This window comes from Rattus norvegicus, chromosome 8, assembly GCF_021556685.1.
Source record: "Rattus norvegicus strain SHRSP/BbbUtx chromosome 8, alternate assembly SHRSP_T2T, whole genome shotgun sequence".
Classification (NCBI taxonomy): domain Eukaryota; kingdom Metazoa; phylum Chordata; class Mammalia; order Rodentia; family Muridae; genus Rattus; species Rattus norvegicus.
The window spans coordinates 68016901-68039403 of NC_141541.1; the positions used below are offsets into that span (position 1 = coordinate 68016901).

A 22503-nucleotide genomic window follows, 5' to 3' on the forward strand; every position below is an offset into this window, starting at 1 on the left:
GGACCCCTAAGAACAGCAACACCAGTGGCAGGAAGATGTGCCCACTGGGGTAATACTGACATACCTGTTACAGGGAGTAATGACTAAGTTGTTTTGATTCTTATTTTGGTTTAATTTCTTAATGATTGCACTTTTGTATAGGTGTTGTATGTTTTAATTTATTCCCTTTATGTATTTGGGTTGGTTTATAGGATTAAAAAATTAAGAATATCTCCTCTATCAGTGTAACAAAATACAGTTTCTTTATGGAAAGCTTGTTCTCCTTTGGTGATCAAGCAATGCTTCATTCCCCTTTCTCTTTTAACTTTTTGATTCTGGATTTTTGAGCTCTTTTTCTTTATAATACAGTGTCCAAAGGAGAAATTTTTCCTATCCTTTTACAAATTTACTTTTTCTCTAGAAGCTATGGCTTTAGCAATTTCAGGTCTTTTCCTTTATTTTCTGAGGCAGAAGTTTCTCTCTGTAATGAAGGCTGGTCAAATTGACAGCAGTTTTTCAGTGTTGACCTTTCAAAACCTGGGACTTCAGGCGTGAGCTACTCTGCTCAGCTTCTCTTCTGTGTTGATGCTTCAGGTAGAACGTTTCTTTCTGTCTTTTACTTTCAGTCTGTCATAAGGCTACTGCCAGTTTTATCTTTTGTTCTTCCACACAGTTTCCTTAGACTGACTTTATTCTTGGCAAAAGTTGGTGTTGGGATTATAAGAATTTCTGGGATTATGTTTCACTATGTGCCTGCAAGTAATCTGAAGTTTGCATGTACTCTTATTTGCAAGTGTTTACTAGGTTTTGTTATTTTTATTCTTGTTTGATAGTTTTTTGAGAATGTTACTATGTGTTTAAGCTGCTTGAGTTTATAGGTTGAATATCTTGGGTTTTTTTTGTTTTTGTTTTTTTTTAGGTTGAATATCTTAAGTATTCCTTTTTTTTCCCTCTTAGGGGAAAAAAAATCCCTTATTTTCTTGTTTGGGAATATAGGGTTATTTTATCTTGTTGTGTTTCCTCTACATTGCTAGAATTTACTAATTGCAGCCTTATGCCATCATTTAAAATAGCATTACCAGATATCAGAAATATAAGAGTCATGAGACCAGGAATAGTGTACATCTCTAATCCTATCACACAGGAAGCAGAGTCAGATAGATCTTTGTGAGTTCCAGGCCAGCAAGGACTGCATAGTGAGACTTTGACTTAAAACAATGGAGCTGGAAAGACACCTCAGTAGTTCTTGTACTGATCTTGCAGAGGACCCATATTCAGTCCCTAATACCTATGCCAAGCCCCTCTCCACTGATTCCAACTACAGTTCCAGGAGCATTTGACACATCCCCCACACACTGTACAAACCTACACTCACACACATGCAACTAAAAATAAAAAAAAGAAAGATTAGGAGTGTAAGATTAGGAGTGTGTGTGCGAAGGCATCGTCTAGGGCCAGCACCAACAGTGGCTTGGTGGATATGGTTTCCATATAAAAGGCCTTTGTGGTAGAGTCCCGCCCTCTCAAAAGAATCTGCTGTGTCAGCAGCCACTGACCCAGGTCCAGAGTCCACCTTGATGAAATTCTAGCAGTTTCTTTCTTTCTTTTTTCTTTTTTAAATGGGTAACACACATTATTTCAGAATTGGAGTCTTAAACAGTCTATTATCTTATGATTGCAGAAGTCAGAATTTTTTTTATTTTTATATATTGTTTTTTCAGTTGCTTTTTTTATTGGATATTTTTTATTTACATTCCAAATGTTAATCCCTTTCCCATCCATAAACCCCCTATGCCATCCCCCTCCCCTTCTTCTATAGGGGTGTTCCCCTTCCCCAACTCCCCCCTGCCCTGACATTCTCCTACACTGGGGAGGTCCAGCCTTGGCAGAACCAAGGGCTTCTTCTCCTCCCATTGGTGCCTGACATGGCCAACCTCTGCTACATATGCAGCTGGAGCCATGGGTTTCTTTTTTTCTTTAAAATTTATGGCAACATTCTGAGCCACTTCCTCTTTTTCTTAATATTTAGTTAGGCGTATAGTTCATGTATCAGAAGAAGGCTTTCTCAATCCAAAGTGTAGTTCTACTCTGGTCTGATTTCCTAGCACAAAATTCAAGCTTCCCATGAACCTCCTACAGCCATGGAGCACAGTCTCCATTCCCTTACCGAATTACATACAGCTGTCTTAGGAACAGCAAAGTCTCAGCCTTCCCAGTACCTACTGTTTTTTTGTGTTTGTGTTGTAATACATGAGTGCATGTGTAAGTACTCGCATGGAGCTTAGCCATTAGTTCTTGGTATTGCCTTTCAGTTATAGTCTACATTAGTTTTTGGGTAAAAGAGACTTTCATTGGGGTGGAAATTCACCAATTTGGTGGGGCCTGCTGCCCAACAAACACCAGCCTGTCTCTGCATTCCCAGTGCTAGAATTAGAAGTATGCACCACCCTACCTGGTCCTCCATCATCACCACCACCACCACCATCACCACCACCACCACCACCACCATCATCACCACCACCATCACCATCACCAACAAATATTTACATTCTGGAGCTAGAGCTTAGGTCTTCATGCTCTCATGCTTGCCGAAACACTTTATGGACTGAGGATCTCTAAGGCTTACACTTTATTTTCTTTCTGAAATCTTGATTCACCTTCAATATCTGTATCCCATAATCAGTCCTCTTCAGTTTTATTCTGTTGCCATGCCAACATGTGTATTCTGTGTCCTAAACAAGGATAAACAGTAAGCCTGCTGATTGGTAATCTCAATGAATATGAACCAAAAATAAAGCCTCCACATTTTCCCCCGAGAGAGATAAATGCCCATGTAAATCTAGAGTTGGATTAATATTTGACTTTAATGTATTTTTGAGGAACATAGTTTATAGATAGTGAATATACTCTTTTCAATTACATTAAGTGCTATATCTTTTATCCTTGTAAAATTGAATGTATTGCATTGTTATTAACTTGATAATTGATTTATTCATTTTTTATTCATTTTTATAAATGAGGTCTAGTATATGCAGTGACATGTGCAGACCTTCAGTTGACAGTTTGCTCTTTGAGGAATATGTATACAACTATGAAATGTATGTTTCAAGTATTAAGGTTTCTGTAACATAAGTTCCCTCATGTTTCTACTCAATTTCTTCCTTCACTCTATTCTAGAACTTTATAGAAATGTAATTAGACAATATGTAGAATTTTTTAAGATGTATGTTGAGGTGGTATCTCTGGAATTTTACATACATTTTCCATTTCCCTTTTTCATCCATGTAAATTACAATTATAATTACTATTTTAATATCCTTCTAATTGAACAATTCAGTCAATCTAAATGGCTTGATTTTTCTTCTTGTTATATTCCTACTTTTCACTTTTTAAAATTTAATAGTTTACATTATTATTTTTTTTTCTGGCTAGTTGAGGGATTTTTTTCACTCTCAGTTTTCTGTATACTATGATTTTCTGCTAATATTCCAGTTCTGGAATATAACTGTTCTAGAAACAGTCTGATTCTTTCAGGTCTTTCAAAATCCGTACACCCAAACAGTGCTCAGTTGAGGGGTAATTATTTTGATTACTGAGGCAAGTTCACTTGTGTCCTATAGTGGCCTATGCAGGACAGAGTTGAGGTCCTGGCTCTGGGCACCAGCATCATTACTAACCTTACCTTTAATCATTCCAGATCTGTCGTTGGCGTTGGGTTGTTTTCACACACAACACTATTGATTAGTACTAATCCAAGTACAAAAGGGAATCCTGTGTGATCTCAGATCTCTTCTATTGTGCATCTCTCCCTTTCCCGACATTGTGACTTGGTCACTAGGTGCTTGGATTGCTATAAGCTTTTATCTGCATGTGTTCAGCTCAAGGAGTGTAGAATTTCACCTGGGGTTCCCTCTCTCTGTCATAGCACAGGAACTAGTAAGTAATATCTTGAGGCAGTAAGTGAAGCAGGTATAAGCTACCTACTTCTTATCAGTTGTTTTAAAAACCATTCTGTCTGACTGTTTATGCATTAGATCTGGATTTCCTGTACACTGTATGGCCACAGACATCTGTCTGTGACAGCTCTGGGTATTTTCTGACGTTGTGCCATAGCCAAGCATATCAGAAGGCTAATGGATACATTAACAGATGAAATATAAGAAAATTACTTGAATAACAATTCTCAGAAGTAAATTGTCCTTAGAGGAGGGTACATAAAATTGAAAAGATAGTTTGATAACATAAATTATTTATAATTTAGAACATAGGTGATTTTTTTCTTCTGTTGTAGCCTAGTTCTTTTAAACTTTGACTGGATATAACAATAATCTATAACCCATAAAAATAATTAAAAAAAAGGTACAAAACAGTGCTGTGTTATTTCTCAGATTTGGATTCTTTGGAGTTTGTCTTTGAATGGTCTTGACTGTGTCCCTCACTTCCTGATGAGTTCTTGCTGAATTGCCAGTGACTGTGAACTGATGATTACTGAGTTGTCAGTCATGCTACCATGTTTACTTGATTTTAAGTTTTTGCCATGTATAATTCCTACAGACGTCACAACGATTTTCTTCAGTTGATGAACAAGCAAGGCTTCATAAGGCTATGTCTCAAGGAGAGATTACAAAATTGGCAGGACGACAGAAGTCTTCAGATTTGGACATAAGGTATGAGGTATATAAAGAAATACTAGGTGTTTCTTTAAAAGATTATTTAATTTTATAGGCAGTGATGTTTTGCCTGAATGTGTTTCTGTGAGGGTGTCGGTCCCCTGGACCCTGGAACTGAGTTATAGACAGCTCTGAGCTGCCATGTGGTTGTTGGGCAACAAACCTGGGTTCTCTGGAAGAGCAGCCAGTGCTCCCCACAGCTGAGCCATCTCTCCAGCCCTGACTAATATAATACTTTCAATGATTTTATTTAATAATTTAAGTGTTTAAATTAAGCAATTTGCTTTTAAGAAAAACACTTTACAGTCTAGGTCCTTTTATTTCACTTTGTACATTAAGTCTTGAATTTACAGGCCATAGACTCCAGCAACTAACCTTTCTGTTTGTTCTCACACATGTAGTGCACTTCTCTTGGTAGAGCAGTGGTACTTTAAATAGATAATTTTGGGTTTTATTGTTGTTGTTTTGTTTCGTTTTCTTGATCATTTCCTTTTGCCTGTTTAAGAGAGCTGTCTCCTGGAGTGATTAACAGGATCAATTTTTACATCATCTCTCTTGGAAAGAGTCTTGCCCTTATCTTGCTTGTTTATAATGATGCCCTTTGACATGCTGGGTGTTGTATACAGTTCTTGTTTTTATAAAAGAATGCCACTTGTGAGGCATTCTTTTTTTTTTAACAATGCTCACTGCCTTGATGTCTTAATTTTCATCCTTTATAGATGTGCATGTGTGTGGCCAAAGGAATACCTCCATGTTTCTTTAAAGGGATAGAGAACAGATAGTAGGTGGCGCTCCTTTTTCCCTTTGTGTTTTATTATTTTGACAAGTTACTGGAGGATGGCTGCCATGGTTTTAGCCTTAAGTTTTAAGAACTAAGTAGTAGTATTGCTAAGTACATTAATACGCTCGCTTGCTCGCACGCATGCACACACACACACACGCGCACACACACACTGAGCTTTATCTTCTTATGTGGATAACAATATGATTTGGGGGAGGTTTCTTAATCATTATGTGACTTATACTGTATTGTAAAAGGTGAGAGATTAGGAAGGATGAAATTGATATTTTTCAGTTTTAGGCTTGTAATATATGTAATATATTCTGCACTAAATTGTTTTAGGACAATGCTTTCGAGTTGAGGATAGCCAGCCACAGCTGTTATACAGAGAAACCCTGTCTCAATCTCCCTACACTCCCAAAAGCAAGAAAACAAAAGAAAAAGACTTTTAGAAAATAGTTTTGTTTCTTTTAAGTTGCTTGTGGGAGGGCTAGGGTGAGGTGCAGCAGTCATGAGTGTTTGCTGGAAGCATGAGGCCTAAATTAAGTGCTCCATAAAGAGTACAGGGTTGAAGAGATGGCTTGGCAGTTAGAAGTACTTACTGATTTTTCAGAGCACCTGCGTTCAGTTCCGCACCCAAAAGTTGGCTCACAATTGTTTTTTACTTTTTGAGGCTGGGTTGGTGTTCGAATTCTTCAACTGGAAATTTTTTCTGGCCACGGGAGATTGCCAGTTCAGGCCCCATATCTCCCTGACCTACCCTCTTTTCAAGTCTTAGCTAGAGTCATCCTCGTAGACTTCTGGGAGTTTCTATTGCATTAGGTTTCTTCCTTGCCCCTGAAATGCCCCCCAATTCCAGTTGTCGGCCAAGTACTCCTTCCCTCCATCTTTGACACATCTAATCCCTCCTGTCAATGTGCTCACTGGCCTGCAGTCTACCCATGATATCTATTCTATTTCCCCTTCTCACACAGATGCTTGACTCCTCCTGTCCCCAAGCCCTCCTTGTTATTTAACTCTCTGGGTCTGTGGACTGTCCTTTACTTTACAACTAATGTCCACTTATAGATGAGTACATACCATGTTTGTCTTTTTGGGCATGGGTTACCTTACACAGGATGATTTTTTTTCTTGTTCCATCCATTTGCTTGCAAATTTCATGATGTTATTTTTTTAACAGCTGAGTAATAATCCACTGTGTAAATTATTACATTTCATTAACCTTTCTTCAGTTGAAAGACTTCTAGGTTCTTTCCAGTTTCTAGCTATTATGAATAAAATTGCTATGACCATAGTAGAGCAAGTGTTTTTGTGGTAGTGTCCTTTGGGTATATGCCCAGGAGTGGTAGAGCTGGATCTTGAGATAGACCCATTGCTAATTTTCTGAGAAACCTTCATATTGATTTCCAAAATAGATGTACAAGTTTTCATTCTTACCAGCAGTAGAAGACATTCAAAGAATCATTAACTCTTATTCAAAAACTTGTACTTCACAAAATTAGAAAACCTCAACGAAATGGACAATTTTCTTGATAGATACCACTTGCCAAAGATATATCAAGATCAAATAAACAATTTAAGTAAAGAACCATAACCCCTAAGGAATAGAAGCATTATTAAATGTCTCCTGACACACTCCTCTTCCAAAAAGCTTAGGGCCAGACAGTCCAGAATACTAACAGACTTGCAAAGGAAAGCTAATACCAATCAATACTCCTCAAATTATTCCAGATAATATAAACAAAATATAAACAGAAAAACATTGGCAATTTCATTTTTTGAGATCTGTTACCCTGATACCCAAACCACAAAATTCAAAAAGGAGAAAGAATTACAGACCAACCTTAATATAAAAATACCCAATAAAATACTTTCAAACTGAATCCAAGAACTCATCACACAAAACAAAAACATCATGCATCATGATCAAGTAGGCTTTATCCCAGAGGCATATAAGCAAACTAAAAGATTAAAACCAAATGATTATCTCATAAGATGCTAAAAAACCTTTTGACAGCATTCAACACCCCTTCATAATAAAAGTCTTAGAGAGATCAGGGATACAAAGGACCTACCTAAACATAATAAAGTCAGTTATGGCAAGCTGATAGCCAACATCAAGTTAAATGGAGAGAAACTGAAAGCAATTCCACTAAAGTTTGGAATAAGACATAGATTTGTTACCTAGTAGGCATTGAACATTTTCAAATTCAATCTGCATATTCATTCACAAATTAATATACAAATTAGAGAACCCCTTCCCCTAGTACAAAGTTAGAATACATAGTACATGGTTATGTGAGCTGCTATTATTTTAGTGTGCTTCATTCATTGATCTACATGAAAAAAGAGCTTTATGTATCACGAAAAAGAAACAGATTAGTATAACAAACTGCCCAGCCTGTTGGCACTGACCGTTAATCCCAGTTACTTGAAGATAAGCTAGGATGAACACAAGTTAAAGGCTTGCCTCAACCTATAGAGTTTAAGGTCATCCTGGAATGCTGTCTTAAAATAAAAGAAAAAAACAGGTACAGAGGTGGAGCTCAGTGTAGCATTAGTTACTTTCCTGTTGCTATGATAAGACACCATGACCAAGGCAATTTATAGAAGGAAAAGGTTATGCTGACTTAGTTCCAACGGGTTATGAGTCGATCATGTACTACATTTTCTGTATCCATTCCTCTGTTGAAAGGTATCTGGGTTCTTTCCAGCTTCTGACTGTTCTAAATAGGGCTGCTATGAACATAGTGGAGCATGTGTCTTTGTTGTATGTTGGAGCATCTTTTGGATATATTCCCAGAAGTGGTATAACTGGGTCTTCAGGTAGTACTATGTCCAATTTTCTGAGGAATCTCCAGACTGATTTCCAGAATGGTTGTACCAGCTTGCAATCCCACCAACAATGGAGGAGTGCCCCTCTTTCTCCACATCCTCACCAGCATCTGTTGTCACCTGAGTTTTTGATCTTAGCTATTCTGACTGGTGTGAGGTGGAATTGCAGGGCTGGTTTTTGTTTGTTTGTTTGTTTTTTTTTGATTTGCATTTCCCTGACAACTAAGGCATTCCTCAGCTGAGATTCTTTGTTTAGCTCTGATTCCCATTTTTAAAAGAGGGTTATTTGGCTCTCTGGAGTCTTAACTCCTTGAGTTTTTTGTATGTATTGGATATTGGCCCTCTATGAGATGTAGGATTGATGGTTGCCATTTTGTCCTAATGACAGTTGACAGTTTCTTGCCTTATAAGAGCTTTGCAAATTTTATAAGGTCCCGTTTATTGATTGTTGATGTTGGAGTGTAAGCCATTGGTGTTCTGTTAAGGAAATTTTCTCTAATGCCCATGTGTTTGAGGTTCTTTCCCATTATTGGTTTCAGTGTATCTGGTTTTATGTGGAGGTCCGGAATCCACTTCAACTTGAGCTTTCTACGGGGTGATAAGAATGGATCTATTTGCATTCTTCTACATGCTAACCTCCAATAGAACCAGCACCATTTGTTGAAAATGCTGTCTTTTTCCACTGGCTGGTTTTAGCTCCTTTGTCAAAGATCAAGTGACCATAGGTGTGTGAGTTAACTTCTGGGTCTTCAAGTCTATTCCATTCATCTACCTGCCTGTCTCTGTACCAATATATTACAGTTTTTATCATTATTGCTTTGTAATACTGCTTGAGGTCTGGGATGGTGATTCCCCCTAGAGAACTTTTATGGTTGACAGTAGTTTTTGTTATTTATTTATTTATTTATTTATTTATTTATTTTATTTATTTATTTATTTTATTTATTTATGGTTAGTCAAAACGGATTTGTAAATTGCTCTTTCTAACTCTGTGAAAAATTAAGTTGGAATTCTGATAGAGATTGCATTGAATCTGTAGATTGCTTTCAGCAAAATGGCCATTTTTCTAATATTAATCCTGCCAATCATGAGCATGGGAGATCTTTCCATCTTCCAAGATCTACTTCAAATTCTTTCTTCAGAGACTTGAAGTTCTTGCCATAGAGATCTTTCACTTGTTTGGTTAAAGTCACACCAAGGTGTTTTATATTATTTTTGACTATTGGGAAGGGTGTCGTTTTCCTAATTTCTTTCTCAGCCTGCTTATCCTTTGAGTAGAGGAAGGCTACTGATTTGTTTGAGTTAATTTTATACCCAGCCACTTTGCTGAAGGTGTTTACCAGGCTTAGTAGTGGAACTTTTGGGGTCACTTAAGTATACTAGCATTTCATCTGCAAATAGTGATATTTTGACTTCTTCCTTTCCATCTGTATCCCTTTGCCCTCCTTTTGTTGTCTGATTGCTCTGGCTAGGACTTCGAGTACTATGTTGAATAAGTAGGGAGAGAGTGGGCAGCCTTGTCTAGTGCCTGATTTTAGTGTTTCAAGTTTCTGTCCATTTAGTTTGATGTTGGCTATTGGTTTGCTGTATATTGCTTTTACTATGTTTGGGTATGGGCCTTGAATTCCTGATCTTTCTTAGACTTTTAACATGAAGGGATGTTGAATTTTGTCAAATGCTTTGTCAGCATCTAATGAAATGACCATGTGGTTTTTTTCTTGTTTGTTTATATAGTGAATTCCATTGATGGATTTCTGTATATTGAACCTTCCCCCATCACTGGGATGAAGCCTATTTGATCATGATGGATGATCGTTTTGATGTGTTCTTGGATTCGGTTTGGGAGAATTTTATTGAGTACTTTTGCATCAGTATTCATAAGTGAAATTGGTCTGAAGTTCTCTTTGTTGGGTCTTTGTGTGGTTTAGGTATAAGTGTAATTGTGGCTTCATAGTAGTGTTCTTTCTGTTTCTATTTTGTGGAACAGTTTGAACACAGTATTGGTATTAGGTCTTCTATGAAGGTCTGAATTCTGCAGTAATCCCATCTGGTTCTGGCTTTTTTGGGGGGGAGAGGGGACTTTTAATAACTGCTTCTATTTCTTTAGGAATTATATGACTATTTAGATGACTATTTAGATGGTTTATCTGATCCTGATTTAACTTTGGTACCTGTTATCTGTCTAGAAAATTGTCCATTTCATCCAGATTTTCTAGTTTTGTTGAGTATAGGCTTTTGTAGTAGGATCTGATGATTTTTGTGGATTTCCCCACTTTCTGATTTTATGTCTTCCTTTTCATTTCTGATTTTGTTAATTTGTGCCTTCTGGTTAGTCTGCCTAACGGTTTATCTATCTTGTTGATTTTCTCAAAAAACCAGCTCCTGATTTTATTACACAGCTATTAAAAACAATGACTTCATGAAATTCTTAGACAAATGGATGGAATTAGAAAATATCATCCTGAGTGAGCTAACCCAGTCACACAAAAGAACACACTGATTAGTGAATATTAGCCCAAAAGCTCAGATTACTCAACATACAATTCACAGATCACATGAAGCTCAAGAAGAAGGAAGACCAAAGCATGGATGCTCCAATCCTTCTTAGAAGGGAGAACAAAAATATTCATAGGAGGCGACATGGAAACAAAGTTTGGAGCAGAGACTGCAGGAAAGGCCATCCAGAGACTGCCCCACTAGGGATCACCCCATATACATACAGCCACCAAACCCAGACAATATTGCTTATGCCTAGAAGTGCTTGCTGACAGGAGCCTGATATAGCTGTCTACTGAGAGGCTCTGCTAGAGTCTGATATATACAGAGGTGGATCCTCGCAGCTGACCATTGGACTGAGCACGAGATCCCCCCGTGGAGGAGTTAGAGAAAGGACTAAAGGAGCTGAAGGGGTTTGTAATCCATAGGAAGAACAGTATCAACCAACCAGATCCCCCAGAGCTCCCAGGGACTAAACCACCAACAAAAGAGTACACATGGAGTGACCCATAGCTTCAGCCACATATGTAGCAGAGGATGGCCTGGTCAGACATCAATAGGAGGAGAGGCCCTTGGTCCTGGGAAGGCTCCATGCCACAGTGTAGGGGAATGCCAGGGTGGGGAGGTGGGAGGGAGTATGTGGTTGGGTGGGAACACCCTCATAGAAGCAGGGGGAAGGAGGTTGGGATGGGATGTTTCTAGGGGGTAAAATGGTAAAGGGGATAACAGTTGAAATGTAAATAGATAAACCATCCAGTTTAAAAAAAAAAAAAAGAGTCCATCATGGAAGAGAGAGGAGGTGTAGCAGTTTGATCAAGGAAGTTCTTACATCTTAGAGCACAGCAAGCAGAGAATGGACAGGAGGTCATGCAAAACTATACAGTATTCTTGATTGTAAGTTACACATGAGATAGAGAAATAAAAAGATGGCAGTTGGCCATCAGTAGGGTAGATAGTAATGTTTGTTACACTGCTTTGAGGCTGTTTTATCAAATGATTTAAAATTTCAGAATTTTGTATTTTATATTCAAGATGAATTGGGAGTGTGGCTCCGTAGATTGTTGCCTAGCATGTGTCCAGCAGTGTTCCCCCCCCCCCCCAAATACATACTGAAGTTAAAATAGATGACTACAAATGAAAAATGTATAATGCTTAAAAAGTATGTAAATGCTTAAAGGAAGATACACAAGTATTACTGAGACATCTGATTTCCACCTTACCTTTATTTTGTTTTAAAAACAGACCTCAGAGAGCGAAGATGAGATTCTGGGCCAAAGGGAAACAAGGAGAGAAGAAGACTACTAGAGTAAAACCTGCTCCCCAGTCGGAGGTCTCATCACTCTTTGCTGGCTCAGATGTGACACCTGTTCATCCATTTTCTGATGGTAAATATGGACAAAGGGTGGAGCTTCCTAATTTTTGTTACTCATTCTGAAAATGTACTGTGCCTTTCTTCTTCAGAATGACATTCCCGTTGGAATGATATTTTCATAAGTTAGGACCAGTATTGGTAAGTGCTTCCTTAATAAAACAAGGCATACTATACTTGTGTGAGATGCTCCAAGAATACCTGGCATAGAACAGTGAAGCACAACCACTTCAGTGATGATGAATCTTGGACTAACCTTTTTTTCTAAATTGTAAGGGTCTGGCCTTATTCATTTATTTAATAAATACATAGTATTCATAGCGATTCATATTAGCTCATTATTGAGCTAGGAAGTGAGTGCGTAGCCTTGTCTAGTCCCTGATTTTAGTGGGATTGCTTCAAGTTTCTCTCCATTTAGTGTAATGTTAGCTACTGGTTTGCTGTATATGACTTTTACTATGTTTAGTTATGGTCCTTGAATTCCTGACCTTTCCAGGACTTTTATCATGAAGGGGTGTTGAATTTTGTCAAATGCTTTCTCAGCATCTAATGAGATGGTCATGTGTTTTTTTTTTCATTGAGTTTGTTTATATAGTGGATTATGTTGATGGATTTCCTTATATTGAAACATCCCTGCATCTCTGGGATGAAGCCTACTTGATCATGATGGATGATCATTTGATGTATTCTTGGGTTTGGTTTGCAAGAATTTTATTGAGTGTTTTTGTGTCAATATTCACAAATGAAATTGGTCTGAAGTTCTGTGTGCTTTGAGCTTTAGTAAGATTTCTTTTATGAATGTAGGTGCCCTTGTATTTGGAGCATAGATATTTAGGATTGAGAGTTCATCTTGATGGATTTTTCCTCTGATGAATATGAAGCATCCTTCATTATCCTTTTTGATAACTTTTGGTTGAAAGTCAATTTTATTTGATAATAGAATGGCTACTCCAGCTCGTTCAGATCATTTGCTTGAAAAGTTGTTTTCCAGCCTTTTACCCTGAGGTAGTGTCTGTCTTTGTCTCTAAGATGTGTTTCCTGTATGCAGCAAAATGCTTCAGCAAAGTGGCTGGGTATAAAATTAGCTCAAAGTAACCTTCCTCTGCTCAAAGGATAAACAGACTGAGAAAGAAATTAGGGAAATGACACCCTTCACCATAGTCCCAAATAATATAAAATACCTTGGTGTGACTCCAACCAAGCAAGTGAAAGATCTGTATGACAAGAACTTCAAGTCTCTGAAGGAAGAAATTGGAGAAGATCTCAGAAGATGGAAAGACCTCCCATGCTCCTGGATTGGCAGGATTAATACAGTAAAAATGGCCATCTTGCCCAAAGCAATCTACAGATTCAATGCAATCCCCATCAAAATTCCAACTCAATTCTTCATAGTGTTAGACAGAGCAATTTACAAATTCATTTGGAATAACAAAAAAACCTAACATATCGAAAACTATACTGAACAACAAAAGAACTTCTGGGGGAATTACCATCCCTGACCTCAAGCAGTATTACAGAGCAATAGGGATAAAAACTGCATGGTATTGGTACAAAGACAGGCAGGTATATCCTTGGAATAGAATTGAAGACCCAGAAATGAACCCACACACTTATGATCACTTGATTTTTGACAAAAGAGCTAAAACCATCAAATGGAAAATAGGTGGCATTTTCAACAAATGGTGCTGGTTCAACTGGAGGTCAGCATGTAGAAGAATGCAAATTGACCCATTCTTATCACCATGTACAAAGCTTACGTCCAAGTGGATCAAGGACCTCCCCATCAAACCAGACACACTCAAATAGAAGAAAAAGTGGGAAAGAGTCTCAATCACATGGGCACTGGGGAAAATTTCCTGAACAAGACACCAATGGGTTATGCTGAAGATCAAGAATCGACAAATAGGGGGCTGGGGATTTAGCTCAGTGGTAGAGCACTTACCTAGGAAGCGCAAGGCCCTGGGTTCGGTCCCCAGCTCCGAAAAAAAGAACCAAAAAAAAAAAAAAAAAAAAAAAAAAAAGAATCGACAAATAGGACCTCATAAAACTGGAAAGCTTCTGTAAGCAAAGGACATTGTCATTAGGACAGAACGGCAGCCAACAGATTGGGAAAAGGTCTTTACCAATACTACATCTGATAGAGGGCTAATATCCAAAATTTACAAAGAACTCCAGACGGCCAAATAACCCTATTAAAAAATGGGGTACAGAGCTAAACAAAGAATTCTCAGCTGAGGAATATTGAATTGCTAAGAAGTACCTAAAGAAATGCTCAACATCCTTAATCATCAGGAAAATACAAATCAAAACAACCCTGAGATTCCACTGGTAAGTCAGAATGGCTAAGATCAAAAAGTCAGGTGACAACAGATGCTGGCAAGAATGTGGAGAAAGAGGAACACCCCTCCATTGTTGGTGTGATTGCAAACTGGTACAACCACTCTGGAAATCAGCCTGGAGGTTCCTCAGAAAATTGGACATTGCACTACCTGAGGACCCAGCTATACCTCTTCCGTGCGTATACCCAAAAAGAATCTGCTCAATCCATGCTTATCACCCTGTACAAAGCTTAAGTCCAAGTGGATCAAGGACCTCCACATCAAACCAGATACATTCAAACTAATAGAAGAAAAAGTGGGGAAGCATCTCGAACACATGGGCACTGGAGAAAATTTCCTGAACAAAATACCAGTGGCTTATGCTCTAAGGTCAAGAATCGACAAATGGGATCTCATAAAACTGCAAAGCTTCTGTAAGGCAAAGGACACTGTGGTTAGGACACACACACACCTGCCAATAAATACAGGTAAACAAATGAACAAAACAAAGTATGGACAATATCTCATGTACGGTATAGTGTGTCACAGTGTGTCCTACAGTATATTCCTTTGTTCACACATTTTGACTTGCAGGTGTTTATTGCAGTGAGTTATTGGTTTGGTTCATGATCTCTGGCTAATGTGACACCATCAATGTTTGATCATCACCAAGACTCCTCCTGGTTACCCTGTTGTTGCTGTGTATCATGGAGATTCTGTAACTTTAGATCGGTAGCACTGACCCTTTTACACATCCCATCCATTTGCTGATGATAAGATTTTAGGATGGGCCAATTCGAGAGTCCTGATCTGGGCCTGGGTGGTAGCTGAGCTAGTGTGGCTCTCCCTTATCTCTCACCATGATGAGCTCTCCAGCACTGCTCTTGCTAGGCCACCCAATGCTGTGATCATCAGGAGGTAGGGTCAGTCCTCCTGTTCTCATGTTCCCAGGGCTTGCTCAGCCACACCCACATCTCCAGATCAGCTCCACTTTGCCACCCAGTCAAAATGTGTGGCTCACTCTCCCAAGTGCTGCAGTTTGTGAGGTGCTGGGGCAACTCTCCTATCTCACATCCTCAGGACTGGTTTACCCAATCAATTGAGCTTTCACCACCAGGGCCTACTCTTGAATTTGAGACAATCCTGCCCAGCTTCATGGGTGCTGAGATTATATGTATAAGCTACCATGCTTGGTTCAGATCCCCATTGTTAGCCATTGTAATACACAGCAGGTTTTTACTTTGTTAAATCAAAACAATCAGTGGGTTTGTTAGTTATCTTCCTCATTGCTTTGGCAAAATACTTGATCAATGCAATGTTAAAATTCTAGGAAGAGTTTATTTTGGCTTATGGTTTCAGAATTTGCAAGTCTAATCTATTTTTGAAGCATAATGCTCTTCCTAGAATTTTATTCTCTAGTGTGAACAAAAAATGTGGTACTTTTCTCTGTAATATACATTACCTGCCCAGTTCCCCTTTAATGCAGTCTGGGACCCTAGCCCATGGAATGGTAAGTCCCTATGTTTAATCTAACTGTGGTCTTCCTACTCAACTTACTCTCAATCATCCATCCCAGTCACGCCCAGAGATTGTCTCCAAAGTGATTTCAGATCCTGTCAAGTTAACAGTATCAACTGTCACACGTACTGCACATTATCGCCTTGCATTTTTTTGGTAGCCATTTTTTGACTTTTAAGATGTAACACGTTTGAAAGTACTCGAGTGGCAACTAGCACTTGAAAGAATGGTAGAGTTGAAATTAACCCCTCATTTTGAATCTTGTGGCTTTGTTCTTGTCAACTGACCAACTGATACAGATAAAAGTAATAATTATTCTGTGGTTATCTAAACTAACTGAGATTAGAAAAACTTAACTTTCTTCATTGTATCACACAAATGTTCATTTTCTTAATATCTTATTTAATTGACAGTGATCATTCTAAATTTATCATTTTCAGTAATTATATTCTAATATAATTTCCAAAAAAAGAGTGATAAGGTTTATTACTTGAAAATACACATTTTAAGCAGATGTCATATAAGGACCTTCATAAAAATTAGGATTATAGCTTTTTATTTGTTTGAATAAAAACTTAATAAGGTAGCCTTTGTTTTTAGTGCTAAACTGAGATTATTGAATACTGTTATTTCAAAGGATAATGACTTTGTAAAATGAAGTAATTAGTTAATAAGTTAAAATGAAGTCAGTTCCTATCAGTATTCGCCTCAGGCTTCAGATAGGGCTTTGCAAGTCTAATCTAGTTTTTTTTCTATATTGTAATGGTTTGCATAGAATTTTACTCTTTAGTGTGAACAAATACAAAACATGGTACTTTTCTCTGTAATATATACTATCTGTTTACTCCACGAATCCTATGAGAATTTAGCCAGTTATAAGGAGTATGTATAAGAAAACCGTAAATAAAACATTAGACCATGAGCAAGTCAAGTGAACTGCCTGACTTCCTAACAAGTTATTAACTCTCAACAGACAGTAGTGCTGATGTGTTCATGGCTGTAGACTACAGTTAAAATTGTAATGATCACACTTTCCTTGTTAGTTGTTAAATTAGATATAACTGAACACGCCTTCAAGCAAGTATAACAAAGTTACAACTGGGTGAACAGTTATTATTGCTAGCTTGTTGCTTATTCTTCTTGTTCGTCTTTGGGACTGACCGAGATTTTCAATAATTTTTTTTTACTGTGTATATATTTTTACTTATCACTTACCCTACTTTGAATTGTAGAGTTAACTCAGTACCACCCAACACCTCCTTTGAGTCCAGAACTGCCCGGGAGTTGTCGAAAAGAGTTCAAAGAGAATAAGGAACCATCGCCAAAGGCAAAACGCAAGAGAGGTGTGAAAATCAGCAGTGTGGCCTTGGACTCTATGCACTGGCAAAATGACTCTGTCCAAATCATAGCAAGTGCCAACGATTTAAAAAGTATGGATGAGTTTCTTCTGAAAAAGGTACACTTTGCTTGCTGAATTAGCCTCTGAGTCTTTGACTAAAGACTACTTATTGTAAGATATGCTGTTATAATAATAAAACCTCTTTAGTAATTCAATCAGTGGATTTGTTATCAAAAGCCCAGCTAGTAGGACACTCAACATAAGACAGGATTTGAAGTTTTAGCTTCCTCTATGATTTCATAAGTGTCACATATGAAAGTGAGGATTATTGCACAATTGTAGCTGTTGTGTCGCCAGAACTGTAGAGTCAGACTTTTCGAAGAGCACTTAGGTGTGATGACGTGCACTTTTTCTTAGTCCTATAATGTTCAATGGCTTGTACTTTTAGAATATTCATTGCTTAAGAGACATTTCAGCCACTGCATTTGTATCTTTTTGATGAATAATTGAGTATAACAACCTTTTCTGTGGCCGGTCTTTAGATGAATGACCTAGATAATGAAGACAGCAAGAAGGATACATTAGTGGATGTTGTATTTAAAAAAGCCCTCAAAGAATTTCGGCAAAATATCTTCAGCTCTTACTCGTCTGCACTGGCGGTAAGCTTAGTCCATGTTAGGAGATATGGTGCAACATGGTAACTTTAATAATCTGTAAAGCCAGGCTCAAGGGAACAGTTCTTAGGACTTAATTACTATATTACTATATTACTTCAACTGTTAGGGCTTCTACTGAACCTTAATAGATTTATCCTGCCTATACTTTATATTATGATGGGATTTTACAAATGCTAGATAATGCCTTGAGTTGGCTCATTATAAGCTATGTTAAAATTGTAATCTATGTTCCCCATTACAAGTTGACTTGGTCTTTAAAGAATGTTTCCATAAAACTTAACAATTTTTTTCTTCTCATTAGATGGATGATGGGAAAAGCATACGCTATAAAGATCTGTATGCGCTATTTGAACAGATCCTGGAAAAGACCATGAGGTTTGAGCAACGTGATTGGAATGAATCTCCAGTGAGAGTTTGGGTTAACACTTTTAAGGTGTTTTTAGATGAATACATGAATGAATTCAAGACTTTGGATAGCACAGCCCCAAAGGTAAATGAGTTAGTTTTCTAGAAGTATTAAATAAATTATGAGTTCTTTGTAAGGAATCTGTTTAGGAAACATTTTTTAAAAATTAGTATTAGTAGGAAGGTCATTGTTTAATACCATCCTAGACTGTGACTGAGAGTAACAATGTATTTCAGCAAAATAGCACAGAGACCATGCCAATTTATCATTACTTTAGATCCTCTCAACTCTTCTAATAATTTTGCCATGTATTTTCTCTGAATTTGCTTCATTGAACATGTCCTTCACCATTAAAACATAATAGTGTGCCCTCAATATTATACTTTCAGATGGTTGTGAGCCACCATGTGGTTGCTGGGATTTGTACTCAGGACCTCTGGAAGAGCAGTCAGGGCTCTTAACCACTGAGCCATCTCTCCAGCCCTAGGCTTGTGTTTTATGCAGATGATTCTTACTAGATTTATACTGCTGCTTCTAAATTGATGGTTTTTAAAGGGCAGGTTTAAGCTGGTCTGTTCTGTGTCATCTGTCTTCAGAGTTTTCCCATGCTCCACATAGTCCCCCTTTATGTCTGTAGTATATAGCAAACCTTTATGGTTGACCATTTGAATAATGATTAAAATGTCTAATTTGTGTTCCATTTTAGAACTGACATTTAAAAAGAAATCCATCTCTAAAAAGTTCATCCATTCTTCTGACTTTGTTAACACTTCATTTTACCAAACTTAAAATATTTTTTAAAAATTTACCTCAGCTCTGCACAGTTCCTCTTGAAGAATATAGAAAGTTTTATTATCTCTTGAAACTGTTTAAACATTTTCAAAGAAGAGAGTATGTTAGTCTTTGTAATCTTAATTTATTTTTCTCCTCACTTCCTGCCAGGTGCTTAAAACAGAAAGAAAGAAAAGGAGGAAAAAGGAAACTGATTTGGTAAGTTACACCATTGGTATAATACTTTCCAGCTCAGTGGCTTGAAGCAGATCTTTTATTCCTATGGATAGGTTTAGTAGTAAGGTTACCAGATCCATAGGGCATATTCACCTGCCTTTTAAAAAGTTAGAATGATGATGGACCTGACATTTCATGAACACATACTTCAAGTAGTGGTTTTCTAACATGGAATTTCTCAAAATGGTGTAAATAACTCTATAGTTTAGCTTTTTGTGAATATCTCATGAAAGTGGAATTGTACAGTTCTTTGTTTTTGCTATGGTTTCTTAGCACGATATTCTTGAGATTCATCCATAATGTATCAGTAGTCAGCTACATTGAGTAATCAGTAGAGTTACAATGTAAACATATCACTTTGTGGGGGGATTATGCTGAGTACCTTGGTGATGCTAGGTAATAGAATCACTGAATTATATAGCCCTAACTTTTTCCGTCACATTTTATTTACTGTTTGATAGGATTTGGGGTAGGTTTATGGATGTATGCTATAATTTCTCTTCTGTATAATAATCTTCAAGGTATGATTTTAACTTTAGCTAAAACTTCTGAATCTGCTAATGTGTTTTCTAAGTAAGAAATGCTACCTACAATGTTGAGAGAGTTCTAATCTCAACACTTCTACCACTCTATGTTACTGTGCATCTTTTCTTTCAGACATTCTATTGGTTATGTAACCCTATTGTGATTTTAATTTGTATTTACCTCATGTCTAATGATATTTAACATTTTCTCATGTATCTGCTAGTCATTTGTACTTCATTGATGGGATAGTCAGCATTTAATTATTTTTAAGTTAGTTGTCCTTATTGAGTTAAAACCTTATTATATTAGAATGGTACTAAGAAAGCTAGTGTTCTAGGGTTGGGGATTTAGCTCAGTGGTAGAGCACTTGCCTAGCAAGTGCAAGGCCCTGGGTTCGGTCCCCAGCTCCGAAAAAAAGAAAAAAGAAAAAAAAAAGCTAGTGTTCTACATGTAAAGAATGAAACTATACTCTTATCTCTGCATAAAAATCAACTCCAGATAAATCAAAGACCTTAGCATTAGGCCTGAAATGTCTAAAGAACAAAGTTGAGGTAACACTTCAAGATGTGGGCATGTGTAAGGACTTCGCATAGAGAAAAGATCAACAGTCAACAGAATCTTTTGAAATTGAATTTTTTTTGTGTTGCAAGAAAACAAATATCCCAGTCAAAAAATATTCTGGACATTGAATTCTCAGAAGAAGAAATTCAAATGAGAAAAAAATATTTTTAAAAACATCAACATCCTTTGTCATCAGGAAAATGTAAACTATAACTACTCAGGTATTCCCTATTACACCAGTCAGAATAGCAATCAGGAAATACACATTTGTAAGCTACTGCTCTGTATCTAGTTTAAGAAACCGTCTTTCTATAAAGTAAAATTGAAGAGCAGAGGGACACACTGCTCAATTTTATTAAACCTTTGGAACTAGTATTATCCTGACACTAAAACCACAGAAAAACACGACAAAAGTGAAAGTATAGGTCTGTAGGTGTTCTTGAACATAGACACAAAAATTCTCAATAAAACACTTGAATTGAAGAACTTAGTAAGAAGACCATGCACCATGAACGGATACAAGGATAGTTTGACATATACAAACCAATAAATGTAATAAAATTCATAAACATATTTAAGGACCTAGATTAGATTATAGCAGTAGATACAGAAATGGTCTTTGCCAGAGTTCAACAACCCTTCATGATAAAAGCTGTAAAGAAACTGGAAACAGAAGATACCTCAACATAATAAATGGAATATATGATAAACTGAGCACCAACATTATATTAAATAGGGAAAACCCTGAAAGCATTTCCTCTAAAACCAAGAACAAAACAATCATGCCTATTCTCTACTCTTATTCCATGCAGTATTCAAAGTCTCAGTTACAGCAGGAAGATAAAAATAAAAAGAATACAAATTAAAATCAAAAGTCAGATTATTCTGACATGATCCTATACTCAAAAAACCCTAAAACCTCTACCAAAAAACAAACAAGAAAACCCCTGCTATATGTGGTAAACACTTAATGCATATGACAAAAGAAGGATTAACTTAAAATAGTTATTACCAGTAATGAACTTACTCATATTAGTTTAAAAAAAAAAACTGCAGCAAACAAAAAAATAACAAAGACCTTACTAAGGAGGAAGATACTCGAACATGGAAAAAAAACTCCAATACTTATGGATTGATAGAGTTAATATTGTGAAAATAAGACTGTATTATCAAAATCACCTACATATTAAATGCAGTTTGGTACAAAATTTTGCTGACTTCTTTTTTAGAAATAGGAAAAAAAAAGACTAAAATTTGAATAGAAACACAAAATAGCTGGGAAGCCAGAGCGGTCCTAAGAAGAGGGAGCAGTGCTGGGGGCCGTGCAACGCCTGTGCCCGAACTATGCTACCCAGTCACGGAAACAGGGTGTTCGTCAATAGAATCGCAATAGTAATGTCTGTCGCCTTGTACAGAGATCAATTCAAAATGGATCAAAGGCCTTAATATAAAACCTGAAAGTATAAAGCAGCTATAAGAAATCATAGGTAAAACACTACAAGATTACAAACCTAGGGAAGGATATTCTAACAGTGACTCATAGCATAAGAAATAATCCCAAGAATTTAAAAATGGAGTTGCACAAAATTAAAAAACTATACCACACAAAAGAAAACTTCATAAATGAAGACAAAGGGGGACCTGCCAGCTATACATCTGATAGTCTCAGTAGATTATTTCAAAATTTAAAAACCAAAAAAGATATTCTCAAATTGTCAACTGAAATTTCTCAACAACAACAACAAAAGGAAAGAAGTAAAAAGATTAACACATGAAAAATATTTCAACACCCTTAGTCATCAGGGAAATACAGATTAAAATTACTTTGAGATTTTACTTCAACCCATTCAGAGTGGCTGTCATTAACTGAGGACCCCTTGTACACTACTGGTGAATATGTAAGTAGCTGTGATGGAAATCAGTATGGTAGCTCCTCAAAAGGAGCTATGTCTTAGTTGGGTTTTATTGCTATAAATAGATATCATGACCATGGCAACTCTTAATTGGGGCTGGCTTATAGT

At 37.0% G+C, this 22503-nt stretch overlaps 1 protein-coding gene and 1 long non-coding RNA gene across 34 annotated transcripts in view; one reads left to right on the forward strand and one right to left on the reverse strand.

Moving 5' to 3' along the window:
- Window positions 1-22503, forward strand: part of Myo9a (myosin IXA) — a 203022-nt gene that overhangs the window by 145405 nt on the left and 35114 nt on the right. For 19 of the 23 annotated variants that reach the window (XM_087560284.1, XM_087560285.1, XM_087560286.1 and 16 more), the window contains 6 exon segments: window positions 4534-4646; window positions 12004-12146; window positions 17199-17422; window positions 17848-17964; window positions 18284-18472; window positions 19331-19378. In XM_087560284.1, coding sequence (XP_087416410.1) covers window positions 4534-4646; window positions 12004-12146; window positions 17199-17422; window positions 17848-17964; window positions 18284-18472; window positions 19331-19378 — 834 coding nt within the window. 23 annotated transcript variants of the gene reach the window in all.
- Window positions 1-22503, reverse strand: part of LOC102546766 (uncharacterized) — a 150480-nt gene that overhangs the window by 82635 nt on the left and 45342 nt on the right. For 3 of the 11 annotated variants that reach the window (XR_015627742.1, XR_015627741.1, XR_015627745.1), the window contains exon 2: window positions 2606-2711. The exons of 4 other annotated variants lie outside the window; for them this stretch is intronic. This is a non-coding gene — a long non-coding RNA (uncharacterized LOC102546766). The remainder of the gene's footprint in view (window positions 1-2605; window positions 2712-22503) is intronic. 4 more of the 11 variants (XR_015627743.1, XR_015627746.1, XR_015627744.1 and 1 more) reach the window with 3 other exon arrangements.